Source organism: Python bivittatus, unplaced genomic scaffold (genome assembly GCF_059951505.1).
Source record: "Python bivittatus isolate LINGU-HERP-01145 unplaced genomic scaffold, Pbiv_v1 ctg000060_np1212, whole genome shotgun sequence".
Taxonomy (NCBI): Eukaryota; Metazoa; Chordata; class Lepidosauria; order Squamata; family Pythonidae; genus Python; species Python bivittatus.
In genome coordinates this window covers 18,981,279-19,005,727 of record NW_028277044.1, presented here as the reverse complement: position 1 = coordinate 19,005,727, position 24,449 = coordinate 18,981,279, and the positions used below count along the sequence as shown (strand labels likewise).

General features: G+C 39.1%; 1 protein-coding gene across 1 annotated transcript; it reads left to right on the top strand.

Moving 5' to 3' along the window:
• Positions 1-234: 234 nt before the first annotated feature.
• On the top strand, positions 235-24,218 carry IL18R1 (interleukin 18 receptor 1). Its single transcript, XM_007439384.4, has 12 exons — positions 235-506; positions 4,211-4,291; positions 5,372-5,458; positions 7,017-7,245; positions 11,636-11,819; positions 13,145-13,298; positions 15,457-15,522; positions 16,676-16,826; positions 17,695-17,828; positions 20,177-20,338; positions 20,788-20,946; positions 21,912-24,218. The coding sequence occupies exons 3-12, from the start codon at positions 5,401-5,403 to the stop codon at positions 22,310-22,312; spliced, it is 1,698 nt and encodes a 565-aa protein (XP_007439446.1). The 5' UTR covers positions 235-506; positions 4,211-4,291; positions 5,372-5,400; the 3' UTR covers positions 22,313-24,218.
• The last annotated feature ends 231 nt before the right edge of the window (positions 24,219-24,449 follow it).

Genomic DNA, 24,449 nt, shown 5'->3' with positions numbered 1-24,449 from the left:
TATTTGAAATGCTTGCACCGCTGCCTTGCTTTCAAAGCCATCCCTCCCAGAATTTCCCCGCGTGGCTGCAGCGACCGAAGCCCCGTTTCCCCCGAGTCGGCCACGTCTCGCGGAACATCCGAATGAGCTCACGTCTGTTGTCTAAACAATGGGGCGGGGGCGGGAGGGGGACTTTGGCGGGTCGAGGGGCGGGGCTTCCAGTCAAGGAGAGCCCTCTGGCTCCTCTTTCTCGGCACTCTGATTCTGAACTTGAGTTGCCGTCCGCAGGCGAGTCAATCCTCGCCGCTCGAAAGCCTTTGCTGGGAGAAACTTGCTACCGCGGCGGCTCTTTCGCTCCCTCGCCTGGCCCTGATGCGATCGCTCCCGGCTTGCCAAGCTCTGGGGCAGAAGCAGAAAATCCTCGCCTTCGGAATCGTCCGAGAAAAGCCTTCATCTCCCGGGCGCCCGAGTTGGCAGCCCGCCTCTCAGCCTCGTCCCAGCGCCTCCGCACCTTCAGCCGGCTTAAGGTAAAGACCACCTTCCCCACAATGCGACCTTCGCGAAGGTGCCGGGACTACAGCTCCCAGAAGTCCCAGGCCGCGCGCCCTTTGGGAAATCGGGGGGAGCAAGAAGAGGCAGGAGACTCTCTATTGCCATGTAGGAGTCCTAAGGCTGTTGAGCCCCAGTCGGATTTTTCTAAATCGGTGTTTCTCAGACGTGGATCAGCAAGTAGAGATGCAGAGGAATGCAGGGACCGCGCAGTTAAATGAGCACTTCCTCTCCACGTCGGTGCGCTTAAAAACCCTTCTGGTTCATTCTTTTCGATGTATTTGAGGATTATAGGTGCGTTCGGTATGCTTTCTCATCCCTCCTATTTTTGGAGGCATTTTAAAACTAAATGTTGCATCGAAAATATTAATCCATTTAGCACTTGGGTCATTCCGTGTGCCTGATGACATGATAACAGCAACACTAAGCAGAGACTTGCTGCTTAAAACTTTTCTACAGTATAAATCTCTATTAAGGGACTCCTACGTGGTAATAGAGAGTTTCCTGCCACATCACCCCCATGAAGTCCCATAACCACATGTCCTATTTGGGGCTTGTTTGTGTGAGATCGTGGTTCCCCTTAGGATGGCACACATGGACTCACAACAGCGGCAGCTGAGATCTTTCATTTTTGTCAGTTTTCTGAGTTTTAGTACTCCACTGCTACGTATATTATGACTGCTGGGCTTTAGGGTACCAGTTTTCAGCCACCAGATCCTGTTCGCTGGGGCAGAGGCAGCCAGCAAGCTGTGGCTGGGTGACAGGTGGTTAACACGAGGCTGGAGTGGGATCACCTGCTAGACCTTCATAGACCACAAATGGAGAACCACTTTCCTAAATTAACCTTCCTCCCAACATTCACCCCACAGAGCAGGTCAAATATTTTATATGCTTCTGACCAAAAGAAGAATAAAGTAAAGTAGAACTGTTACTTCCATGAGTTGGAAATGTGCTGGAATATTTGCAACCACTTCACAATGCTTACGCACTTTCTATATTCAATAAACTACTATTCCAAAGACTTTTTCTTAAGTCAGGTATCCCCATCCTATACATAATTCTTCCATTTAATTTTTGTTTCTGTGAATAACTTTTATTTGCTACATTTCATTGTAATTTTAAGCACTTTTCTCTATCAATATTATTTGGAATTTTATTTCTGTCATGTGACATATTAGTTATCTCATCCAATTTGTATCATCTGCAAATTTGATAAATATTCTGTATTTATTCTGGATTCTGCATCATGTAAGTCATTAATTAAAAAAAGAAGATGAGTAAAACACTTAGGACTAAACCCTGAGGCATTCCACTTACAGGTAGTCCTCCTTTAACCTCACAATTGGGACCAGAATTTAGGTCATTAAGTGATGTGGTCATTAAGCAAGATGTCACATGACCACTTCACTTAGCAACTGCAATTCCAGCATTCACGGGATTGAGAATCACAGGTCATTAGGTGAGGCAACTTCCTGCTGGTTTCCCTCAATCAAGTCAGTGGGGAAGCCAGCAGGAAGTTGCAAGACCCAGGCATTGCCAGGTGGGGGAGGGGGTGCATGGGAGGGTTAGGGAGGGTGCATGGGTTGCGGTGTGGGTCAGGTGTGCAAGGGCTTCAGAACCCCTTGGATTCTCAGCCCCAGACTGGAGAGGCTTCTGAATTTCTGGAGCTGAATATCTTCGGTGGCTGAAAATCCTGCTTGGATTTTGTCACGGGACATTTTTAGCCAGTCCTCAGAGTCGAGAGGATTCCCTTTTGTCTCTGGGGGCTGGCTGAAAAATCTCAGTGCTGAAATCTCTGGGGGCTGGCTGAAAAAGCTCCATGCCGAAATCCAAGCAGGATTTTGGTAGGGAACTTTTTCAGCCAGTCCCCAGAGATGAGGAAGAGTCCTCTTGGCAGGTGGCAGCAGCTTGTGACCTTCCCTGCCAACTTCCCCATTGATTTTCTGGAGAAGCCAACAGGGAGGATTACAAATGGCAGTCACATGATTGTGGGGCACTTGGCAACCGGTTGCAAACCAATTGCCAAGGGCCCAGATTGTGGTGATGTGACTGTGGGGTGCTGCAGTGGCCGTAATTGTGATCATGGGCTGTAAGTCCCTTCATTCAGCACCATCGTCAATTCGAAAGGTCACTGAACGAATGGTTGTTAAGTGAGGACCGCCTGTAATACCTTTCTCCAGCTTGATGAGGAACCTTTAACAAAAGCTTCATGAGTGCAATTTTCCAGCCAGTTATGTGCCACTATACGGAATGTATAATTCCTTACTTAATCTATTACCAAAGTACCAATTAAAAATGAGATAAGGTGATTGTTGAACAATTCATGCCGACTTCTGATAATTACCACATTGTTTTTAAGATGCTTTCAGATTGTTCTCTTTATAATCTATTCTAGAATCTTTTCAGATATCAGTGCCTGTACAAGTAGTCCTCACTTAACAACACTAATTTGAACTGGAATTTTCATCATTAAGTGACATAGTCATAAAAGGCAATGTCACATGACCGCACCACTTAGTGACAGCAGTTCCAGCACTTTCAGTTGCTGTCATTAAGCAAATCCCGCAGTGAATCATGATGTCACATGGTCACCATTTGTGACCTCCTGCTGGCTTCCCCATTGACTTTGTTTGTCAGAAGCTGGCAGTGAAGATCGCAAATGGCAATCATGTGACTGCGGGGATGCTGCAACCATCGTAAGTACAAAGACTGGTTGTAAGTACCACGCATTCAGTGCCGTCATAAGTTCAAACTGCTGCTGAACGAGTGGTTGTTAAGCAAAAACCACCTGTAATTCCTCAGATCCTTTTTTCCCCCTTTTTGAAGATAGGGACATTTGTTGTCTTCCAGGCGTCTACATCTGTCAGTGCTCCATTATTTTTTATAGATAATGCCCATCCTAGCTGTCAGTCCATTAGATGCAAATCATCTGCCCTTGGAGATTTAACCTAATTCAGAAAGAAGAGTTTATTTTTCAACAGATGGTGGAGAATTGAAGTCTCCTATCATTATTAATTCATCCCTATTTGAAAGACCTGCAACTAGTTTTGAAAAAATTATTCACATCATCTCCTTGGTTGAGAGATAATGGTCTCTTTTGTTTCTAATTGTTACTCTTGTCCAGCGAGCTTTTTCCTTCATTTGATTTATATGCTTTATGGAGAGTTGCTTCGTCCATATTCAGATTCTGTTGTAGCGCCTGATTGATTAATGGCCTGATTGATTAAAGTCCCCCATTGTGGGGAGATGGGTGGGGACAAATTAATTAAATAATTAAATAATTAATAAATAATAATAATAATAATAATTGATTGATTATGCGCCATCAAGTTGTTGCCGACTCTTAGTGACCACATAGGTAGATTGTAGCACCTAAAAGTGTGTAAAGGTAATATGAAAAAGTGAAGGTGCTGAAGTCCCTTAGTCTGGAGAACAGAGAAAACAACTAACATTCTTCAAAGACACTAAGGACACACATACACTATGGGCTACAGAGATGACACCTTTCTCCTTCCTTTGCTACCTCAGAAAACATAAGCTAATAGTCTTAAGTTACATGCCAGTGATTTTGCTTGAACAGTAGGATGGACTTCTGATGGTAAGTTCAACTTGCAGTGGAGACAATTACTTTTAGTAGTGCTGGGGTTCTATTTATTGGATTTATGTCTTGCTTTTCCTTCAGGAGTTCAAGTGACAACCCTGTCAGGAGGTGGGCTGAGAAAGAGTGACTACCCAGTCACCCAGTGAGCTTCCAAGGCTAAAGGTGAGTGTGAAATGGATTTCACATGTCCTAGTCCAGCACTGTAATAATTCACTACATTGGCTTTTCCTTGCTGTGACTCTTGAAACAGATGCAGCCCTAAACATCTGGGAGTCTTCACTTCTTGCTGGTGAAGCATAATGAGGCTCATATACTAAGCAGATAAAAGCTTTTTTCCCATGCTACAATACAGTGATATCCTGATTTTTGTTTCTTTGATGATTACAAGGTCCTTCAGTGCTGAGTTGAAAGGGGGCAACATTATTTCATGTCAGGGACATTAGTGGTTGAATTGTGATAGAATTGTGAGAACTGGCAATTTTAATATTACACTTAATAGACATAGTCACCAGTTTTATCCTGAAAGTAATATATAGTTGACTGTGAATGTTTTTTATCCAGGTTGACAGTATATATATTGGCCTAAGTAAGATGTCATATAAATAAAACAGAATGGGAGCTGGATTGTAAATAAATATATGTAATAAAAATAAAAATACATTCTCTGTGGTATGCATGCAGGATGTGGCCTGTTCAAGACTAAAATACTCAGATTTACTTGGAAATAATGACCAGAGAATTCATTGGCACCAGCATTGCAAGTGAATGTCTTTAATCTAGAAAAGACATCAAGTGTTTATGATTAACCAATAATTCTACAGTAATAGTCAATTATGTCTAATATGAAAAATAAAATGTAGCATAGGCAAAGATATTCATGAGGTGTGGTTAAAAAATAAGTAAAAATGGCAGCCTGGATGACGCAATCAAAACTCTGCCTATTTTTAATGTGCATCACCCATAAAAATGAGTGGAGCTTTGATCACACCATCGTGGCCACCACCTTGCCTTTTTTGACCACAGCCTGCAGACACCCATGATTATAAGAATGAGCTGCCCTGGAAGAAATCCTGGAGTCACCACCTTAGTTATGCAAATACTCACTTTCTTAAGTCTGATTCCCAGTTCAAAATCTTATATTCAGATGCAGTTTTTTGTGTGAATTACTCATATCCTCACATTAAAAACTAGTGAATCATACTATTTAAATTAGAATTAAAACTTTTTTTTTTTTGGATCTAGAGGAGAAGCTAAGGATAAATACATTTAAAATGTATCCTGAAAATCTGGCAGTTTTGCTATTGCTGATCCTTAGTTTTATCAGCTCAGGTAAGCATAACTCTTTTTACTTTCTTCTTTATCTTTAAGTATGCTATATTAAGGTTGATTGTTTTAAGATTGTCTATGCTATCAGAGGCTGGATGACACTGGCAGATGATACATAAATACCGAAACAATTGAAAGTAGTTATAGGTAATGTTTGAGAAAGATGTCTTGATCGGGCAAGATAAGCTGGCAGTTTTGAATTTGCATGTTTTCATTTCATCATAATCTATTGTGAACTTTATGTAGAAATGCAGCATATCGCAGAACAGGAAGTCAAAAGTGTTTGGAGGTTCAGCATCGAAATATTTGCAAGTAATAAAAATGAACTCATGTCAATAAAAATGGAAAATAAATGTCACCGCAGTATTATCAAGTATTTGATTCCATTTAAGACAGCATTTATCCCCTACTCAAATCATAATATCTTACTGCTCCAGAACTATGCTGGAGAATGTGGATGTACGTGTGTTTAAGTCCCGCTGTGACATGACACAGTTTGAAGTACAGCAAATTAAGAGTGTTATGAGCATCTTTTTGGTAGATCTTCTAACTAGATATTTTCTTAATTAGAATAAGGCAAGAAGATACCATGGGCCAAACTTTGCAAGTTCCTGTGGTATCACTACCAATAAGATGTATTTCTCATATGCTGGTCTATGACCGAAATAAAGTTGATTGATTGATTGATGTATTTCTCCTTCCAACTTGTAATCTGCAAGATTTTGTGACAAAATGCTTCAACGCATGCCTCCTTTAGAGGCTTAGTATTCTCTTTCAGAAGCATGAAATACTCATGAAGTCCCTTGAAAAACACCAACAAATACTATGAATATGACAGATCCCCAGGGGATCTGGCAGTTGGGTAGGGGAAAGATTTTGAAGTCAAAATGGCAGCTATAACATGTATAAAAATGGAACAGGCCTTGGATCACTCTGTTGCAGCTGCCATCTTGACTTGTTTGACACCACCCCTCTGCAGATATGCCGGCAGGCCTCCGGAGTCCACTGGAGATGAGCATCCACTCTAAATAAATAAATATATCAATAAATGCAGACTCAGTGGCTGGTGATTCTGGAATGCTAAAAGTTGTAAATGTTGTAGGACGGTTTTATTAGTCTATGCTAACCAAAATCAGAAGGCGTCTGGTGGTGCCTTTTCCGAGTAACACGTTTTATTAAAATGCTAAGCTTTTGTGAGCTACAGCCCACTTCACCAAACGCAACAGAGTTGTTAGACTGATGCAGTATTTAAATTGGAATGGGGAGGTGTTGGGGGGGGGGGACAGGAAGCCAAGACGAGAAAGGCTGTGTTGCCATTTTGTACTTTTCCTCTCTCTAACATATACATACATGTGTGTGTATGTATGTATGTATATACACACACACATCTTTTTTTAACAATTAAAAGAAAAGGCTGCCATGGATAAGTGGTGCTATAAAGATGAACTATATTAGCACAAGTGTTAGCATACCTCTAATAATAACAGATGTTCTTTCTTCCTATTTTCTAGAAAATACATCTTTATTTATATATGTGTGTGTGTGTTTTAATTTTCTGAAGGAAAGCTTTGCATGTGGCGCTCACCTATTAATGCGCTAGAAGAAGAATACTTTTTACTTTGCTGCTCTGAGGGACCACGAGTTGAAGGACAAGTTGCTCATTGGTATAAAGAAAAAGAAGGAAAACAAGTGTTAGTTCATCGAGAGAGCAGAATTGATTTGAATGGGACGAATTTGCAATTTTGGCCAGTTGTACTGAATGATACTGGAATCTATGATTGTTGTCTCAGGTAGGTGCGCTACATACCTAATGCAAGGATTGTTATTACAGCTTTAAAAAGGAAGTTGTCTTGTTGTTCGTCTCCATTCTCCAGTCTTACGGTCCAACCTCAGTTTCCTGGATGTCGCTTCCCACACCTTGTGGCCAGTTAGCTGAGGAATGGGCAAAGGTTAGCCAGGCTAGTGGAGAAGTCTCTAAAATGGCTGGGTTATGTAGTCCTCTGGTGGTCATGTGGCTGAATCCAAGCAAAGGTTTGCACTAGTAAAACTTGTCATTCATTAACTAGAAAAAGAAAATATGCCTTAGAGTATAAACTGAATGTGGAAATCAAACTTCCTTCTTTAAATGAGAGTTGAAGCTTCCTGAATCAAAAAAAGAGCATTTTGTCCTAAGTAAACTTCTGAAATAGTGCATTACATTTTTGAAAATACACTTTTGGCACATGTAGAGGAATGCTACACATGATATAAATTCTGCATGGCAAAGCATTCCTTTCTAAAGTATTTATTTTGTCCCAGACATTATATTTAAGTGATATTCATATACCCAGTTTACTAATCTGAGATATATCATCTCTTTTGCAATGGAGCTAATAATGTTCCCATTATTAAAGAGTGACAAAATGTTACACAATATTAAACGTTCATCTTTACAAAGTTATTCTGTCCATGTAATACATGTAAGGATCAAGTAATCTCTCCTTTGCAGCAATTTTCAGAATTATGTTGCTATTACTGTAAAGGTCCATATTTGAAAACCCAACCTAAGATGTGTGGACTTCAACTCCCAGAATTCCCAAGCCAGCCATGCTGGCTGGGGAATTCTGGGAGTTGAAGTCCACTATCATAAAGTTGCCAAGGTTGAGAAACACTGCACTAGTGTTTTAAAACCAAGCATTTTAGGTTTTACATAAAAACTAGCTCCTTGATGCAGGTCCAGAATCCAAGTCAGTATCAATGATCTTGTTTCAAGATCAGTGTAATATGATCTGCAGAAGACACTCTGGTTAGAATCTTAGCTGCTAGATCTTGTCCCAGGACTGAGCTTACAGTATTTATATATTTATGTATTTATTTATTTAATGTATGGGCTGCCTAACTCCCAAATGACTCTGGGCCAACTTAAAACTGAAAAACCAACATATAGAAAGTACAACTGCCTGGAAGGCAACATGCCAGAACAAAACCGAAACAAATCAGACCCAGAAAACAAAGTAAAACAAAATCTACAGTCAACTGTCACCAAGGCCTGGGAGCCCAACCAGGTCTTTAGCAATTTTCTAAATGACACAAGGGTGGGAACCACAAAGATCTCAGGAGGGGGAAAGCTAATTCCAGAAGGCAGGAATTGCAGCCAAGTAGGTACATCTCCTGGTCCTGCCAGATGACATTCTTTGATTGACAGGATCTGGAGCACACTGTCCCTGCTGAATCAAATCAGATGGGCAGGATGACTGGGCCTCAGATGCCCCTCAGATAGCTTGGCCCTAGGCCATGAAAAATTTTAAATGTGATAACCAGGACCTTGATAACCTAGAAGCCAACTGGTAACCAGGGCACACATAACGCAGTGCCCCATCGCTGCCCATGCCACCACATTTTGGAGCGGTGATAGCTTCCAGATAGTTTTCAAGGTAGCCCCATGTACAGCACATTACAGAAATCCCCTTGTGAGGTGACTAGGGCATGAGCAACCATCTAAAGGGCCTCCCAGTCCAGGAAAGGGCAGAATTGGTGCACTAGATGTGCCTGTGGAAAGGACTCCTGGCCACAGCTTCCATCTGCTCTTTGAGCAGGAGCTGAGAGTCCAAGAGATCCCTTAGATTGTGCCCAAATCTCAAAAGGGGAGTGCAACCCCACTGATAGTCAGTGATAGAACACTTGCATTTTCAAAGACAGCTCCACTCGGAGTGTTTAACACTAGTCTAAACTGGAAACGATTAAATAATGAATTACTGAAGTCTTATCTTCCTTCTCCAAGAAATAGAGCGATTATCCACAGAGGAATCTGGGGAAAAACACTTGGGAGGTTACTGCTGCTTCCTGACCTTCCAGAAGCAACATTACATCCAAAAGCTCTTTCATTCCAGCTTTTCACATGAGTTCATCCGGGACAGACTGTGCTCTCATTCCAGACTAGTCTGCTTGTTGATCAACAGGACCTTGCTGGCTGGGAAATTCTGGGAGTTGAAGTCCACACATCTTAAAGTTGAAAGCTTGAGAAAAACGGGGTTAAAGCTTCCAAAATCAGTTTAGAATCTGCCGAAAAAGAGAGATAGCCAAAGTCTTTTGGATATCATCATCTTCTTGGTGCAACCAGCTTCAAAATTTTGAAGTATTAAGATGCTTTGATTGGAATGTCAGCAAACTCTGACGCAGAACACAGATAGATAACAACCCTGTTGCTTCAGAAATTGTGGTTTGCTTGTTCCATTTTCCTGATTACATGAAACTGTACATTTCTTAGCTCCAAAGGTGATAGCACAGTTTTCAGCTTCAATGTGTGTATACAACAGGAAGGGTGTTGCAAATTAAGTTTTACTCAGTAGGCCTACAACAGGAAGAGTGTTACAAAAGTTATGAGTAAGTCTATCACACATTACCTACTTAAATGGCACTTAAGTACAGTATTTCACTGCTATGACCTTGATAGATATTTCAGCAATTGCATTTTTGGAAAATGATAAATTCAGTCTTCCATGGTCTTAGAGTGGGATTTCCGAATATGTATAATAATAATAATAGTATGTGTATTAATTACGTTATAAAGCAGACAACATTGGTTGTTTTCTCTACAATCATTCCAATTTCTTAAATTGCTTCTACATTTCTGATAAACCAAACCTAAACTGTTTGATAATCATGAAAAAGTAAGTCCTCTGAACATTTTCCCTCATTTTAAAGAATCAGGGTAGGTATTATATATCTGTTTTCTAAGGCCTCGGACCAAAACAAAGTGGTGTAGTTTCTTTCCAGTTTGAAGTAGAGTATGCCCTAAATAGAAGAAAAATACTTTACTTCCACAAATAATGATAAAAAAGGGAAAATAATAGCCTTATATATTTCTAAGATATAGCACCATTTACAGTACTTTTATTAGTATTACTTATAATATAGGCCTCTAAAAAGAATGAAAAAAGAAACAACATGTGTGGATCAAATAAAACAAAACTGAATGGAGGAAAAACAGATAAAACAAACCTATAAACTGCCTTGTACAGTAGTTCTAACCAATGATTCTCTTGTTCCTCCCATTCCAAAAGTTGCATGGTTTACAACTACCAAAAATTTCATTCTTTTCTGTTTAAATCATAGCACAGTTGTGATTTCAAGAATATTCTACTGTGATACTAAACAAATTTAACTGGAAATAAACACTGCTTTCTTTTAGAAGAGGATACAGATACTCCTCACTTAACTACAGTAATTGGGACCAGCAACTCTGTTGCTAAGTGATGTGGTCATAAAGCACGATGACACATGACTGTGCCAATTTACAATGACAGTTCTGGCCCTTCCGGTTGCCATTGTTAAGCAAATCCCACATAATCGTTAAGCACAATGTCATGGTGTTGCCATTTGCGACCTCCTGCTGGCTTCCCCATTGACTTTGCTTGTTGGAAGCTGGTGGTGAAGGTCACAAAGGGTGATCACATGACTGCGGGATGCTGCGAAGTCATAATTGTGAGCCGGTCATCAAGTGCCTGAATCACAATCAGGTGACCGTGGGGACACTGGGACAGCCACAACTCTAAGGACCGGTCATAAGTCCCACTCATTCAGCACCATCGTAACTTTGAACAGTCACTGAATGAGTGGTTGTTAAGCGAGGACTATCTATAATGCAATTTTAAAATTAATAAGTATAAATCTTTAAGTATACTTAAAATTAATGTATAAATAAAGTATAGTTAATAAGTATAATACAATTTTAAAATTAATAAGTATAAATAAAAGTACACATTTGGCTAGCTAAACCCTGATTATAAATTATTACAAGAGAAGGAAGGAAAGGAGAAGAAAAGGCAAACCCATATCAACATGGATACTAATTTGGTCCTATTTTTCTTGACCCTAAGTTTGTTCTACTACTCTAAATAGCCATTTCTGAGTGAGACTGACTTGATTCTGGTGGTAAGCAAACAAAGTAATAGCCATGATTGGCAGTCCAGTTCAGCAGTTGAAATAGCTGGTTTTATCCAGGTTTTAAGCCTTTATTAAAAGTGTGGCCAGATAACAAAAATATAGGTATGTTTCTTTAACTTTTGAGATCCACACCCCTAATTTCTTCATATAGATTTTATAAGTTTATTTCTATGATGTGAAAAGGCTGGAAGTATATTTTCTCCTTGAAATAACTATTCTTTCTGGTTAAATGTCACATTTCTTGTCCCCCCGCAGCAATGGAATCCAGGAGAAACCCTGTAAGAAATGGTCCTTAAACGTTGTCAAGAGAGATAAAAACAATTGTTTCACTGAAGAGCATGTCCACACTGGAATAGTTGGAGTAGTTGGGAAAAGCTATTTTTTCACATGCAGTGATACAGACGACAGTGTAAATGTTGTCGACCTAACATGGTATAAGGTACTTTTAAAGCTATTTCTTGCTTATAAAATGAGTCAGGAGGATGGGGATAATGTACCACAATGGAAATTGTCATTCACTGGATTTATACATTACAACAATAAAAAATACAAATGACCTTGAGTTGCAGTGAACATTGTCCACCCCTCAGTAAGGTGGCCCTGATGGCTTCAGTGAAGACTCAGTCACTATGACAGTATTTCTCAACCTTGGCAACTTCGAGACATGTGGACTTTAACTCCCAGAATTCCCCAGCCAACCTGCTGGCTGGGGAATTCTGGGAGTTGAAGTCCACATGTCTCGAAGTTGCCAAGGTTGAGAAACACTGCTCTACGAGTACAGCATAACCGTGTTCATCAGGGGTCATCACCTGTAGAACTAGACATACAGAATCTTCCAGACAGTCCTAAATGCTGCATTATTTGGACAGCAGTTCATGAACCTTTCATTGTGGTGAACCTTCCCCAATGCAGACAGTTCCATTGTGCTTGTAGCATTAGGTGTACAACTTTAAAGAGAAGACTTTTGTTGACCGCTACCCATATAAGGAGTTATATGCTTATTTAAAAAACCTTGAACATGGCTAAAGTTCATATCTTTGTTCCCATGAATTGATGGAACTAAATGCATCAAGGACCCGAGTCTGAAGCTGATTAGAGTTTTAAACTTCACTGCCAGTATCTTGTACAGCTGGGTGGCAACTCCCAGCCAACTTGTCTGTTGTCAAAAACGAATTCCCTTTTTAATACATCCTTCTTTAGTCTTTTTTTGAACAGTGATTCGTATAAGGTGAACATTTTATTAATGTTTCCAGCTGTTTTAATTTGTTAATTCCCTGAATTATGTCTTATAATTCAAATTTCCATTGGCAATACATTTCTAGTAATACCTACTCTTTTCATTTCACTGAAAAAGAGTCAATATTGACATATGCAGGTTGTAGCTGCATTACACTCATTCTTTCCAAAAGATCTTAAGTTTTTATTGAGTGGATTTAATACAAAGAATGGATTTTTAACCAAATAAAACTGGGGATTTAGTTTAAGCATCTAAATCTATGCATATCCAGCTCCTTGGGTTCTGCAGGGCTTATTCCCAGGTTAAGGGTTGTAGGAGGAATGATCCTAATTTTCTGAGTTTAAAGAATGAAAACCGAATGCAATCATTATGTTTGTCCAAAGTAGTTTAGAGCAAAGTAATGAATGCATTTTCTTCCTGTATGAAGGGGAGTTTTGTCTTACAATATGATGTACTTGTTCACTTTTTTTAATCTGGATATTTTACATTTATCATAAGACCTCTCATAAATATCTTCATTTAAACAGAACTGCGTAGAGATTGTTGATAAAAGAGGAAAAGAAAAATGGCACATTGATCAGTTAACAGAGGAGGATGGTGGGAAATATACATGTGTAAAAACAGTTGTTCATGCAGGAAAGAGATACAACAGCACAAGTACCACCCGTTTAAAAGTTAAAGGTGAGGCTGTGTAAAATTGTTAAATGACTTGGGACAACAATCTGTGATATTCTTGCTCTATGGTTGCAGATTTGAATTTTGGGATCTTATGCAGTAATGGAGAACTCAAGAAAACACAGCACAGAGAGAGTCTTTGTTATCCTCTTAGATTTATGGATTACAATTGCTTAAGCTGCACACACTCATACATGTACTGGCTAGGTAATGCAGGCGGAGGAAACGGAGGTTCGGTAGATGGTTGTGTGCACAGATAGTGTCTTCTGACAAGTCCTCTGTACAGCCCTTCATTTTTATCTTGTGCCAGCAGCCGTTCATCACATGTCACCTCAGCTGTCAATCCTTCATACTTGTTGGCTGGATGACTGGGTGAAGCAAGTCTTACTGCTTGATAGTCATTTTTACTCATTGTGGGCTATCATCCGGCCTTGTCAGGTTTCCACTGATATCAGCTTGCTTGTTCCTCTGAGTGCATGCCACTCATTTTCGTTCTTATATTATATAAAATGTATCATACTTCTATTTTGAATATGATATTAGAAGACTACCAGTCCAACATAACTGAAAATTATTCTGCTGTACTGGATATTCCTCCCCTTAGAGATGAAAATTCAACTATATAACTCTAAGAAGTACCTCTTAATGTCAGAAGAGCATTTTCACAGAGAGGCTGTTGCCTACTGCAGAATCAGTATGAGATCATGATGTCATCTCTGTCTGACCAGATTTATTTATTTCTGCCTCAGCTATAGTGCTTATGAAATCACCTGAAAGGGATCTCCCATTAGAAATATCAAACCTTAGCATAGTTTGTAGAAAGCTGTTTTCCTATTGACTGGAATACTTGCCTCAGCCTTCCTCAAGCAGACAAGCAGTGTTTTCAAGGCAAAAGGAAAATGATGGCTTGGCAGCTTAGCAGATGATCCATGTAACAAGCACTCATTTATTTTTATGTGCTATCAGATAAACAAAAAACATGGATGGAAGGAGATCAATGTGTCTTCTTTCCTTTTGTATGGAGTGGATTGTAGTATGCCATAAGACCGTTTAGAATATGTCCAGTGTAACAATTTTGTAGTTATTTGCAATAAATTTGAAGTAAAGAATTGGGATATCCTATGTTAACAATCCATGGCTAAGGATCTTAAAATATTAAATATGTTTCTTATTATCTTATGAGAAGTAATTCACAAAATATTATTTTTCACTGAACACACCAGAGAATGTTTATAAAGGATTGAATGTCAACCTCATTATGTTCAGGGTTAGGGTAAGGTGAATAAGGGCCCATTCATCTGTTATGGGTTTTTCCACTGTTGTCCCATTTTGGTTATCAAAAAATTGAAACTGATCACTGTACGAAGAATTATGGATTTCTTGAGCATGGGGTAAGCAAAAAGAAAGAAAGAAAAGAAAAGATTAATATTGGAAAGGCAGTGTACACCCTGATTTACAAACTTGGACTGCAACATGTGTTTATTTCTGTTTATGAGCTCACTGTTTATGAATGTAATGGATAGATTTATTCCATGTGGACAGTGCCTAATAGTATGTTAAAAAATTAGTCTAAATGAGTTCATTAATATAAAATAGAATAATATGTGTTTGTTGTCCCTCCCCTCCCCTCCGCTCCCCTCCCCTCCCCTCCCCTCCCCTCCCCTCCCTTCCCTCCCCTCCCCTCCCCTCCCCTCCCCTTCCCTTCCCTTCCCTTCCCTTCCCTTCCCTTCCCTTCCCTTCCCTTCCCTTCCCTTTTTTGTCTTGATTTTTCTTGTTTCGCTCCTTTTATGTTAAAGCAACCATATACAGTATTTTAAAGGATGTATGTGTTCCTACGTAGGATTTCCTAAAATAGGCCTAGCATTTTTTTGATAAACTAGGAAAAACCTTGAAACTCTTCTCCAATCCCAGAAACAAGCAAACAAACGTGTAAGTCCTCCCACTTTCCCCTTATTCTGACTCCCATTGAACTGTGGCCTCAGACAGTCCAAAATTTCCTTTGTTTGAAGTGAAGAATAATCTTTAATTAAGTGGCCAATACATTTAAAAGTAAAACAACAACAACAACACAAATGTCTTATGCTAGGACAAACATGTTTGCATTTATTGTCATGATGGACTTTTAGGAAAAGTAGTTTAAGTAATTTTCTTTTCTTTTCTTAAGGCACTGAAGAAAATGTAACCCCAAAGCTGATTGGACCTGATCATAATGTTTTCAAAACTGAAATAGGTATTCTCTTTATTACTAAGCTATGGTGAAGTTTTGCAATATTATCAGTGCGTAAGTTGTGTCTTTTCAAAAGCTGGCGATATAGATTGCCTCTAGAATACCTTAGACTTGTCTGTGCTTGGGCTGGAAGGGCATTACTGTACATTACCTGTTCTATGTTTAAATCCAGCATCTATACCTCAGTCTCAGCATTCCTTCTAGTGCAGGGTTCCTCAACCTTGGCAACTTTAAGATGGGTGGACTTCAACTCCCTTGCTGGCTGGGGAATTTTGAAAGTTGAAGTCCACCCGTCTTAAAGTTGCCAAGGTTGAGGAACCCTGTTCTAGTGGGCCTCAAAGTCTCCTTCTTTACCCATAAATGTTTTCCATACTGTTAAAGAAAGTTCCCCCATGTTGTGCCATTCCAACCTCAGCTACTTTTCTGGAACTTTTCTGTTTCTAGAGAACGTGGTGAAGCCAATGCAGTGGCAGCCATGAATTCTGCTGCCATCTGCTTCTGCTTAAAGTGCACCTTTTGGGTTTGTTCAAATTGTGTTTGCGTTGCAGTTGAAGATCATTTGGGGGGGGGGAGGTATAATCCTGCCATATCAGCTTCACTTAGCGCCAGCTGCCCCTGTTGTACCCTGCTTTTAGAAGAGTAGAATAAGAAGAGAGCTGTTAGAAGGCCTTTGAAGGAATTGTAAAAAGAAATGAAGCGTGATATTTTCATTTGAAGAATTACTTTTCTTGTCTGTACCCACTACCATTTTTTTAAATGACTGGCTTTAGAGATCTTCAGGGCATCCGTGTGGCCCACAGCACTTTAGACCAAAGGCTTTAGTTTCCCAACAGTTTGGTAGTTCTGCAGTCTCATAGCATGTAAACTACTTCTTCTTCTTCTTCTTTTTTTTTTACCATATTCATGTTTAAATGAACAATAATGTGTAATGTGCAGGATTGCGGTATACAACAATCTACAGTTACTTTGTTGTAGTTGTACTATGAGAAAATATTTTCGAGGATTTAAAATGTAATTCTAAAAAGAATCGAAAGGGGGAATATCTCTGGGTCGGCAAATCATTGTATGCACTTGTGATTTCTCCTTTGTACTTTTTATAAGTTAGTCTTTCATTAATTCACCCAAATCATTAATTTTAAATAAATGTTTCCATTAGGTAAAGAAGAAATCCTCAATTGTACAGTGTTTTTAGGTTATTCGAAGAACTTTGTTCGATTCCAGTATGTGTTTTATTGGATTGAGTCAGGTGTTATAATAGAAACATGTCAGAAGAGTAGTTCACTGTGTCAAATGGAAGAATATGAATAGTAAGTAATATTCATAATCAAAAATTATGTATCAAGAATTATGTATACGCTTGGGCATTTGGACAATTGGGCATATTTTAATTTTCTTTGGTAGGTCTTGCAATGTGTTCTACTATAACTAACTGAGATCCGGTATAATCAAAAGGCATATTTGTACTGCCAGAAAAAAAGATTTAGTAGCCAGTCCTATTCTGTGAAGAGGGAGCTACAAATCTTTCCACATTTTTACCAAAGGAAAATTCTGTAACATAAGGATGTGACTTTATTGATAAGTGAAAATGGTTCTCATTGTATTCATTCATAAAACATAAACCAGCCATTTTTAAAAGATGGGAATAACCTAGTTATTTAAGCTACTCTTTCGATGCTTGATTCCCAAACACCCCATTCAGCTCAACTTTCTTCAGACTAGTACCTTGCAGATACAGTATATTGGAACTGCAATCTCCAGAATTCATGCTATGGATGTTTTGAACTTTAAGCAGTGAGTAGTTTAAGTTGTAAATAGTTATGGGTGTCAAACTTGAAGTTATCAGTAGGACAGCTTTCAAAGAGAAGAGTAAATTGGGGATAAAGAAACCAATTTAAGGGATGTATTCCCAAGATTAACAAGGTGACCAACAGAAGAACTGCCTTTCACATCCCTGGGAACATCCCAAAGCACCATCTGAAACCTTCCAGATACATCAAATGCCTGAAGAGAGCAGGATGACTACCCTTTATGACTGAAGAGCAAATTAATTAATTGAATTCAATAAACTTAGCTCTCTTCTTCAATTTATTTAAAAGTAAAACTCTTTGAATTCACTGAGGTTTGCTCTAGAGTAATGCTTATAGGATTATTGTGTCTATTTGCCTTTTTTAACAGTGATAAAGATGGAAAAAAACATGCTGTGAGTCAACTATGGTTTAAAAGTGTTAAAGAAGAAGACATCAATTCTTTATACACGTGCACCTTTACTGAAAATAAACCTATAACACAAACGTTTATATTACAAAAAGGTACTGTATAGTTTAATCTAGTATAAAATTAACTTGTACAAAAACAGGTGTCTCCATGTGACCTAGAAGTGGCAGTAGGCTAAATTCATGTGGAGGAAAAATAGTTCCTGTAAAAAACTAAGGTCAATTCTTAGAAGGTGGGGAGATGATTTTAGATGCTGCTGCTAATAGAACTGGACAGTTACTAGTTGAATTCTGTTTTAATCTGAATTTGAGTTTTTGTAGAAGTAATTGTTTGTTTCACAGTTAGCAACTTAATGCCCACTGATATCACAGCATTCATGGTATTTCTAGATAGTACTCATACTCTCAGACCCATCTCCTAATGAAGTAAAAACATATATTTTTTGAATTACCATAATATTTTGGAATTGTCATATATTTTATGTGATTTCAGGGGAGAAAGAAATATCTCAGGACTGAGATTTATGAACTATTTTAATAGGTTGGGCATTCAGTTTTCTTAAAAAATGGGGAGGACATCCATATAATTACACAAAATCATATGATTTCCCCCAGCACCTGAAAAGGTTGTTCATCTTTGGTTAATTGATTATATTTTTAAGTCTTTTTTTTTTTTAAGGTAATGGCTTTCTGAGGCCAACTTTTATTTATTTATTTATTTGTTTGTTTGTTTATTTTTCAAATTTGTCATCGCCCGTCTCACTACAAAGTGACTCTGGGCGGTTTACAGAGTTAACTTTTGATATAAAGACTACATGGTTCAAAATATTTTATACTCATCCACTTTATCAAAATGACTTTTGTAATACAGTTTGACATGTTCATATAGAATAACAATTAGAGATTATAATTTGCTGTTCATTGGCCAAGTATTTATCAACAATATCTACAAATTGAAGTTTAGCTACCAAAGTTATTCAAGGTTGGGAAATACAGGGTAGAAAAGAAGATATCAACCTATTTGTTGATGTTTCTTGGAAATAATTAAAAGAATTTTTCTGTGGATTTCTTTCTTAGTTGACATAATTTACTGGTTCCTAATTTGGAACTAGCATCTTTGGAACTCCATCTTTATATATTAAAATAAAGATGCCCTAAGCTTGATTTATATTCTAGCATTATCTAGAATGATTGTGCTCTGTTTGCCTCTAGCTACTGACTAATGTTCTCCTATAATCCTCCTTTCCAATTCTATCTTAAAGATTTTTTTACTCAGGCGAGGCTTATAGCCAATCTGAAGTCCAGCTGGCATAAAATTGGCTTGATAGATTGTAAAGGAGAATTGGTGAGAATGGATAAATCTCAACCATTGTTGAACCAAGGTGCCTCAAATGGGCTAACTTACAGAATGCATCCAAAATCCCATTACTCCCGTGGGATTGAAATTTGGGGAATTTGTGGCTGCTTCACCACTGTTGTGCTGCTCCACCGCTGTGGTCAGCCCAGGTCGCTTGATTGTCATGGGCGTATCCCCAAACTCTTTCCTGCCTCCCTCTGTCCCTGTGCCCAATTGGCTAGTAGAAAGGGCCAATGGGCGACCGGCGAGTGGCTGCTCTGGAAATGAGGCAGACATTTCAAATCTCTTAACGGCTGTGGGACCCTTGGGGACATGCCAGAATGGGGAGTGGGAGTCCAGTTTTCCTCATGGTCTGTGGTTGCCTTTGTTCCACCTCCCCCCAGCAAAGTGGCAGGCAGTTCCATGGGTCAGCTGAGAAGGAGCCTCTTCACTGGGGCTTTTCTGAGAGTCGTGAGGGGAGGGCAAATGATATAAGCCTCTATTATATGTGGGAAGGAAGGAAGGAAGGAAGGAAGGAAGGAAGGAAGGAAGGAAGGAAGGAAGGAAGGAAGGAAGGAAGGAAGGAAGGAAGGAAGGAAGGAAGGTTTCTGACGCTCCCTGCCAGCTTCCCACAACAAAGTCAGTGGGGAAGCCAGCAGCAAGTTGCAAGTCGCTCACACTCCCACTGCTTTTTTGCCCTTGATCATTCTGTTTCTCTGTTTAGGTAAGGAACTGTCTCTGAAAGGATGACCCAATGGATCATGGGTTGTCTAATTATCCCCCCAAAGTGCTCCCCATCTTTATGTGGTCCATGGATTTGACAATATTTAGTTGCTTCTTTAATGCCAAATATTGACCCTAAGTAAGTGAAAGCAAATGGATTTCCTGGTTCTGAATTTATCAGTTTAAAATATTTCATATCTTTATAGACTGTAAGCATATTTTTCTGTTTTAACATATAAGGCGAAACAGTTATTAATACCTATCTTTCTGTCTCAAAGCATACTAGCCGGGCACTTGGCTATAGAATATTTTAACCTCTTCTTGTGATTATTGGAGCAGCTTGTCTTCCTAAACAATAGTTTTTTCTCTTCTTTTTCCTTCCCAGAATCTAATCCAGATTTACCAGTTCATGTCTTTACTACTGGAATGATAATGGCCATAATGTTTTCCTTTGTTGCTGTAATGATGGTGATTCTCTGTGTAATATTCAAGATTGAGCTTTTTTTATTGTTCAGAGTTATAACAGGAAAGGATGAAACATTGGAAGGTAAAATGGCTGGTTCTACTTAATAATGAATTGTGCTGATTTAAATCCATAAGTATCTGTGGGGAAGAGAAAAGAAATTATAACTCCTTCACTTTTCATTATTGCAGCCCTTCTCTATTCTGCAAAAAGGTAGGAATTAGGGATATAGAGTTGTAATGGAGTTTCATAATTGTTCTATAGGACTCCGAAATGGGCAATTATTTATTCTATCCACTCTGTTTCTATCCCCTCCATTGGACCCCTGTTTACTCTGGAGTAGACAATCTACTATTTGATTGTTGGTACAATAAATGAAATAAATACAAATAAATGAGTCGAAGCGAAGTTGCTGTTCAGACAATTGAACAAGGAAATAGGAGAGTCTACATGAATGTCATTCCTATAAATAATGGTGGGAGAGAAGTATGTCAGAGGAATACCCTGACTCTGAGTTATTTATTTATTTTTAGATGGAAAACTATATGATGCATTTGTGTCTTACCTGAAAGACTCTACACCAATATGTGGTGAAGAGAGAAAATTTGCCCTGGAGATACTACCTAAAACATTAGAAGATCATTTTGGATACAAGCTGTGCATTTTTGAACGAGATATTTCTCCTGGAGGAGGTAGGTGGATGGGATGAGATTATCATAAAATATAGTGGTTAAGTATCTTTTTCTTTTGCTTAAATTTAAAATCAGCCACTTAGTTTCTTAGAAATAGCACTACTGAGATTAGAGAATGCCTTGCTTCTCTTCCTTATGTTAAAAAAAAAAAAGATATTTGCTCTAATTTTGCAGAAAAGTGCTGAAAGTCCTCCTGGGTTACTCTTTTGCTCAAATCAGAAACATTGGGATGAATTAAGTCGTGGTTCTAGATGTGTTTTATGTTTGTTTCTGAAGATATTGCAGATACAGGTGGTCCCCAGTTTAAGAACAAGTTCTGTTCCCAAGGTCTGTCCTTAAGTCAAATTTGTATGTAAGCTGGAATAGTATTATTCTATAATACTGTTTGAGTAGTATTGTGTAATGAACTTGAACCATTGTATATTTAACTTGAAGTTTGCTACAGTAGGCTCCATTCTTAACTATGGGTCATCCGTAAACTGGGCGTTCTTAACCCTGGGACCACCTGTAACATCTTATAGGCCTCCCTGCCTCCCTTCCTGCCTTCCTTCTTACTTCTCATTTGAATTTCCCCTAGAGCTCTGAAATGAGGCTGCTGCTGCATCAAAAATAATTTTATTGTTTAACTAATAAATTTACAACCTTTTTTGTATAAAACATTAACTAAAAACCAGTAAAAGCTGAGTGAGATTACATAGAAATCAAATAAATCTGATCAACAGATGCTAGCAACCGAAGACAAGCTAACCACTTTGTATTGAAATAGACAGCACTAGCTGATCTTGGCTAACGTTGAAAATATAAGTAAATTTATTATTATTTTTCAAACTGTTTATTGGCAGACAAGCTAAGAATTATATTATCTCTTGTAGATCACATGTGGTTATTTCAAAGTATTATTATGAATATGTAACTTTTTCCCTCTTTCTTCAGCCAGCTGTAACCACAACCTTTTCTATTTACAGCTATTGTTGATGATATCCAATCATTCATTGACAGAAGTCGAAGATTAATTATTATTCTGAGCCGAAACTATATCTCTGACCAAGTCATGTTTGAGCTAGAGATTGGATTGCATAAAGCCTTGGTTGAGAGAAAGATCAAAGTCATATTAATAGAGTACACGCCAAAAAGTTACTTTGATTTCTTGCCCAAGTCTTTGGAACTTCTTTCTTCCAGCCAAGTGGTGAAATGGAAAGAAGAAAAATCACTGCCTTTAAATTCTAAATTTTGGAAAAAACTTCGCTATGCCATGCCTGCCAAGCCAACCATGTCAGCTGTTTGCCAAGGGGTAACATTGCAGGACAGACAGAAAAGAACAAGTGCGTTCTGTATTACACCCAAGCCGTCAATTGCCTGCTACTAGGTTTTCATCGTTGTTGCTGGAGATGGCTCAGTGTTGGAAGTAGAACTTGAAAGACAAGAACATGTCCCCAGATGCTCAGGTGCTGCAGAACTGGGGCTGGGGGCTTCAGGTTGCCCCACCTATTTCATTAAGCTTGGTTTCAGGAATCTCTTTATGTTTTTTGGCTCAATATGTAGATTCCATACTGTTGTCCTTTTTTTATAAGATGTGTCAAAAGGGAAGACTTCTGCCTTACAGAATTATTTGCAAAATGGGGGTCCAATGTCAACATGTCAAAGAACAAGCATGTTTCCTTTGTATTTGATTGATCTTTGTACCTAAATGCAGTAGATGCTGATGAAGAATAAGAAGCCCCATGAAATGCAAGAGAGGCAGATCAAAACACTGCAACATCAACTAGAATGATGCAGAAGATGTAAGCTTCATGATAGCCCTGTTGAGAGATGGTTGACTTACTGTTTACATTGTCCCCAATTAATAGCAAGAACTATGTTTGGAGTTCAGCTCTGTGTATGTGTTTGTGTGAGAGAGCAACACTGGGAAAAAACACTGAAAGACACCAATTATATGAGAAATCATTGAGTCTTGTGTTACTTAAACTTGGTGCAGGAATCCATAACCTGACTCAGCCACAGTTTTACTTTTCATCTGGGCATTGCTCACATGAAATACGTTTAAAAGGAACAGCTGCCATGGCAATACTCTACTTTTACAGAAACTCCATTTTTACAGAAACCCTTAGGTGTCCATAGATGAATATAGCATCTGTCTACAACTGTGATGGAGGACTTGGATGAGGAGGTTCAAGGACAGAAGCATTTCTTCAGCCCACAGCCTGAGCCTGGGAAAGCGAAGAGGATGAGACTGGCACCAGCCTAAGGAATTCGTAGTGTTTAGTTGCAGGCTTTGGGAGTTTAGAGTGAGTCTGGCGAGATTGATGTTGGGTTCAGCCCAAGAAACTCCACAAGACACTACTGGAACAGCTCAGTTACTTTATTAGCTCGCACCTGCTAGACAGAATCTCACCAGACTCACTCTAAACTCCCAAAGCCTGCAACTAAACACTACGAATTCCTTAGGCTGGTGCCAGTCTCATCCTCTTCGCTTTCCCAGGCTCAGGCTGTGGGCTGAAGAAGTGCTTCTGTCCTTGAACCTCCTCATCCAAGTCCTCCATCACAACAACTCTTTAAAGCACTAGTACCTTTCCTGAGGCCCTTCTGCTGCCAAAGGTTCCTGAGAAAGGCTGTAGTTGCTTTAAGAAGATGCAGACTGGTGTTACATATGTAACCCAGGTGCTCTGAAGCATTTGCCTTCAAATATGGAATGCTGTATTCCAATCAGCATATAAAATACACATCTATAACTCGCATCTAGATTATCAAATCAGGCTGGCATCAACCTGAGCAAATTAATGTAATGCTACTGCAAGGAGACTAAAACATATTTGCAATATATAACAGTTTATTAACCTGGAACAAACTAGGGTTGTATGTGATGACAGATTAAATTTGATGGATTGGGTGGGTCTCGTGGGTGCTCTTGCACCAGTAGAGGAACTTCTCTTTACAAAGTATTTGCTTTAGGAGAGAATTCTTCAATGAAGGCATACATAGTCTCAAATCTCAGGTCTTCTAGAGCCATCAGGTCCTTGAAGGGTCATTTTTACTGTGTCAGAAAGAAAATAATATTAAAGTTATAAAAATTGGATTAGATTTAGCTTTGGTCCTGGCCTCCCCACTTCTTTAACTTGGACCGATGTCCTTTTTGGTTACTCAGTCCTATGTTCCAATTTGTGATGGAAAAATTATCTACCTCTGCGCAATCCTCTCTGCATACTCATGACTCAGCTTACACCAGTGTTGTCCAAACTTGGCCACTTTAAGATGAGTGGACTTCAACTCCCAGAATTCCCCAGCCAGCCATGCTGGCTGGGGAATTCTGGGAGTTGAAGTCCACTCATCTTAAAGTGGCCAAGTTTGGACAACACTGGCTTACACAAAATAAAAAAGGCTTTGAGCAGCAAAGGAGCATGGGAGACAACCAAGGGAATATAGGTCTGGGTAGAACGAAGGCCACCTTAAGAGAAGAAGTGTGCTTGACATATTGGTCTGCTGTGACTTCTGTGCTAGACGTTTGT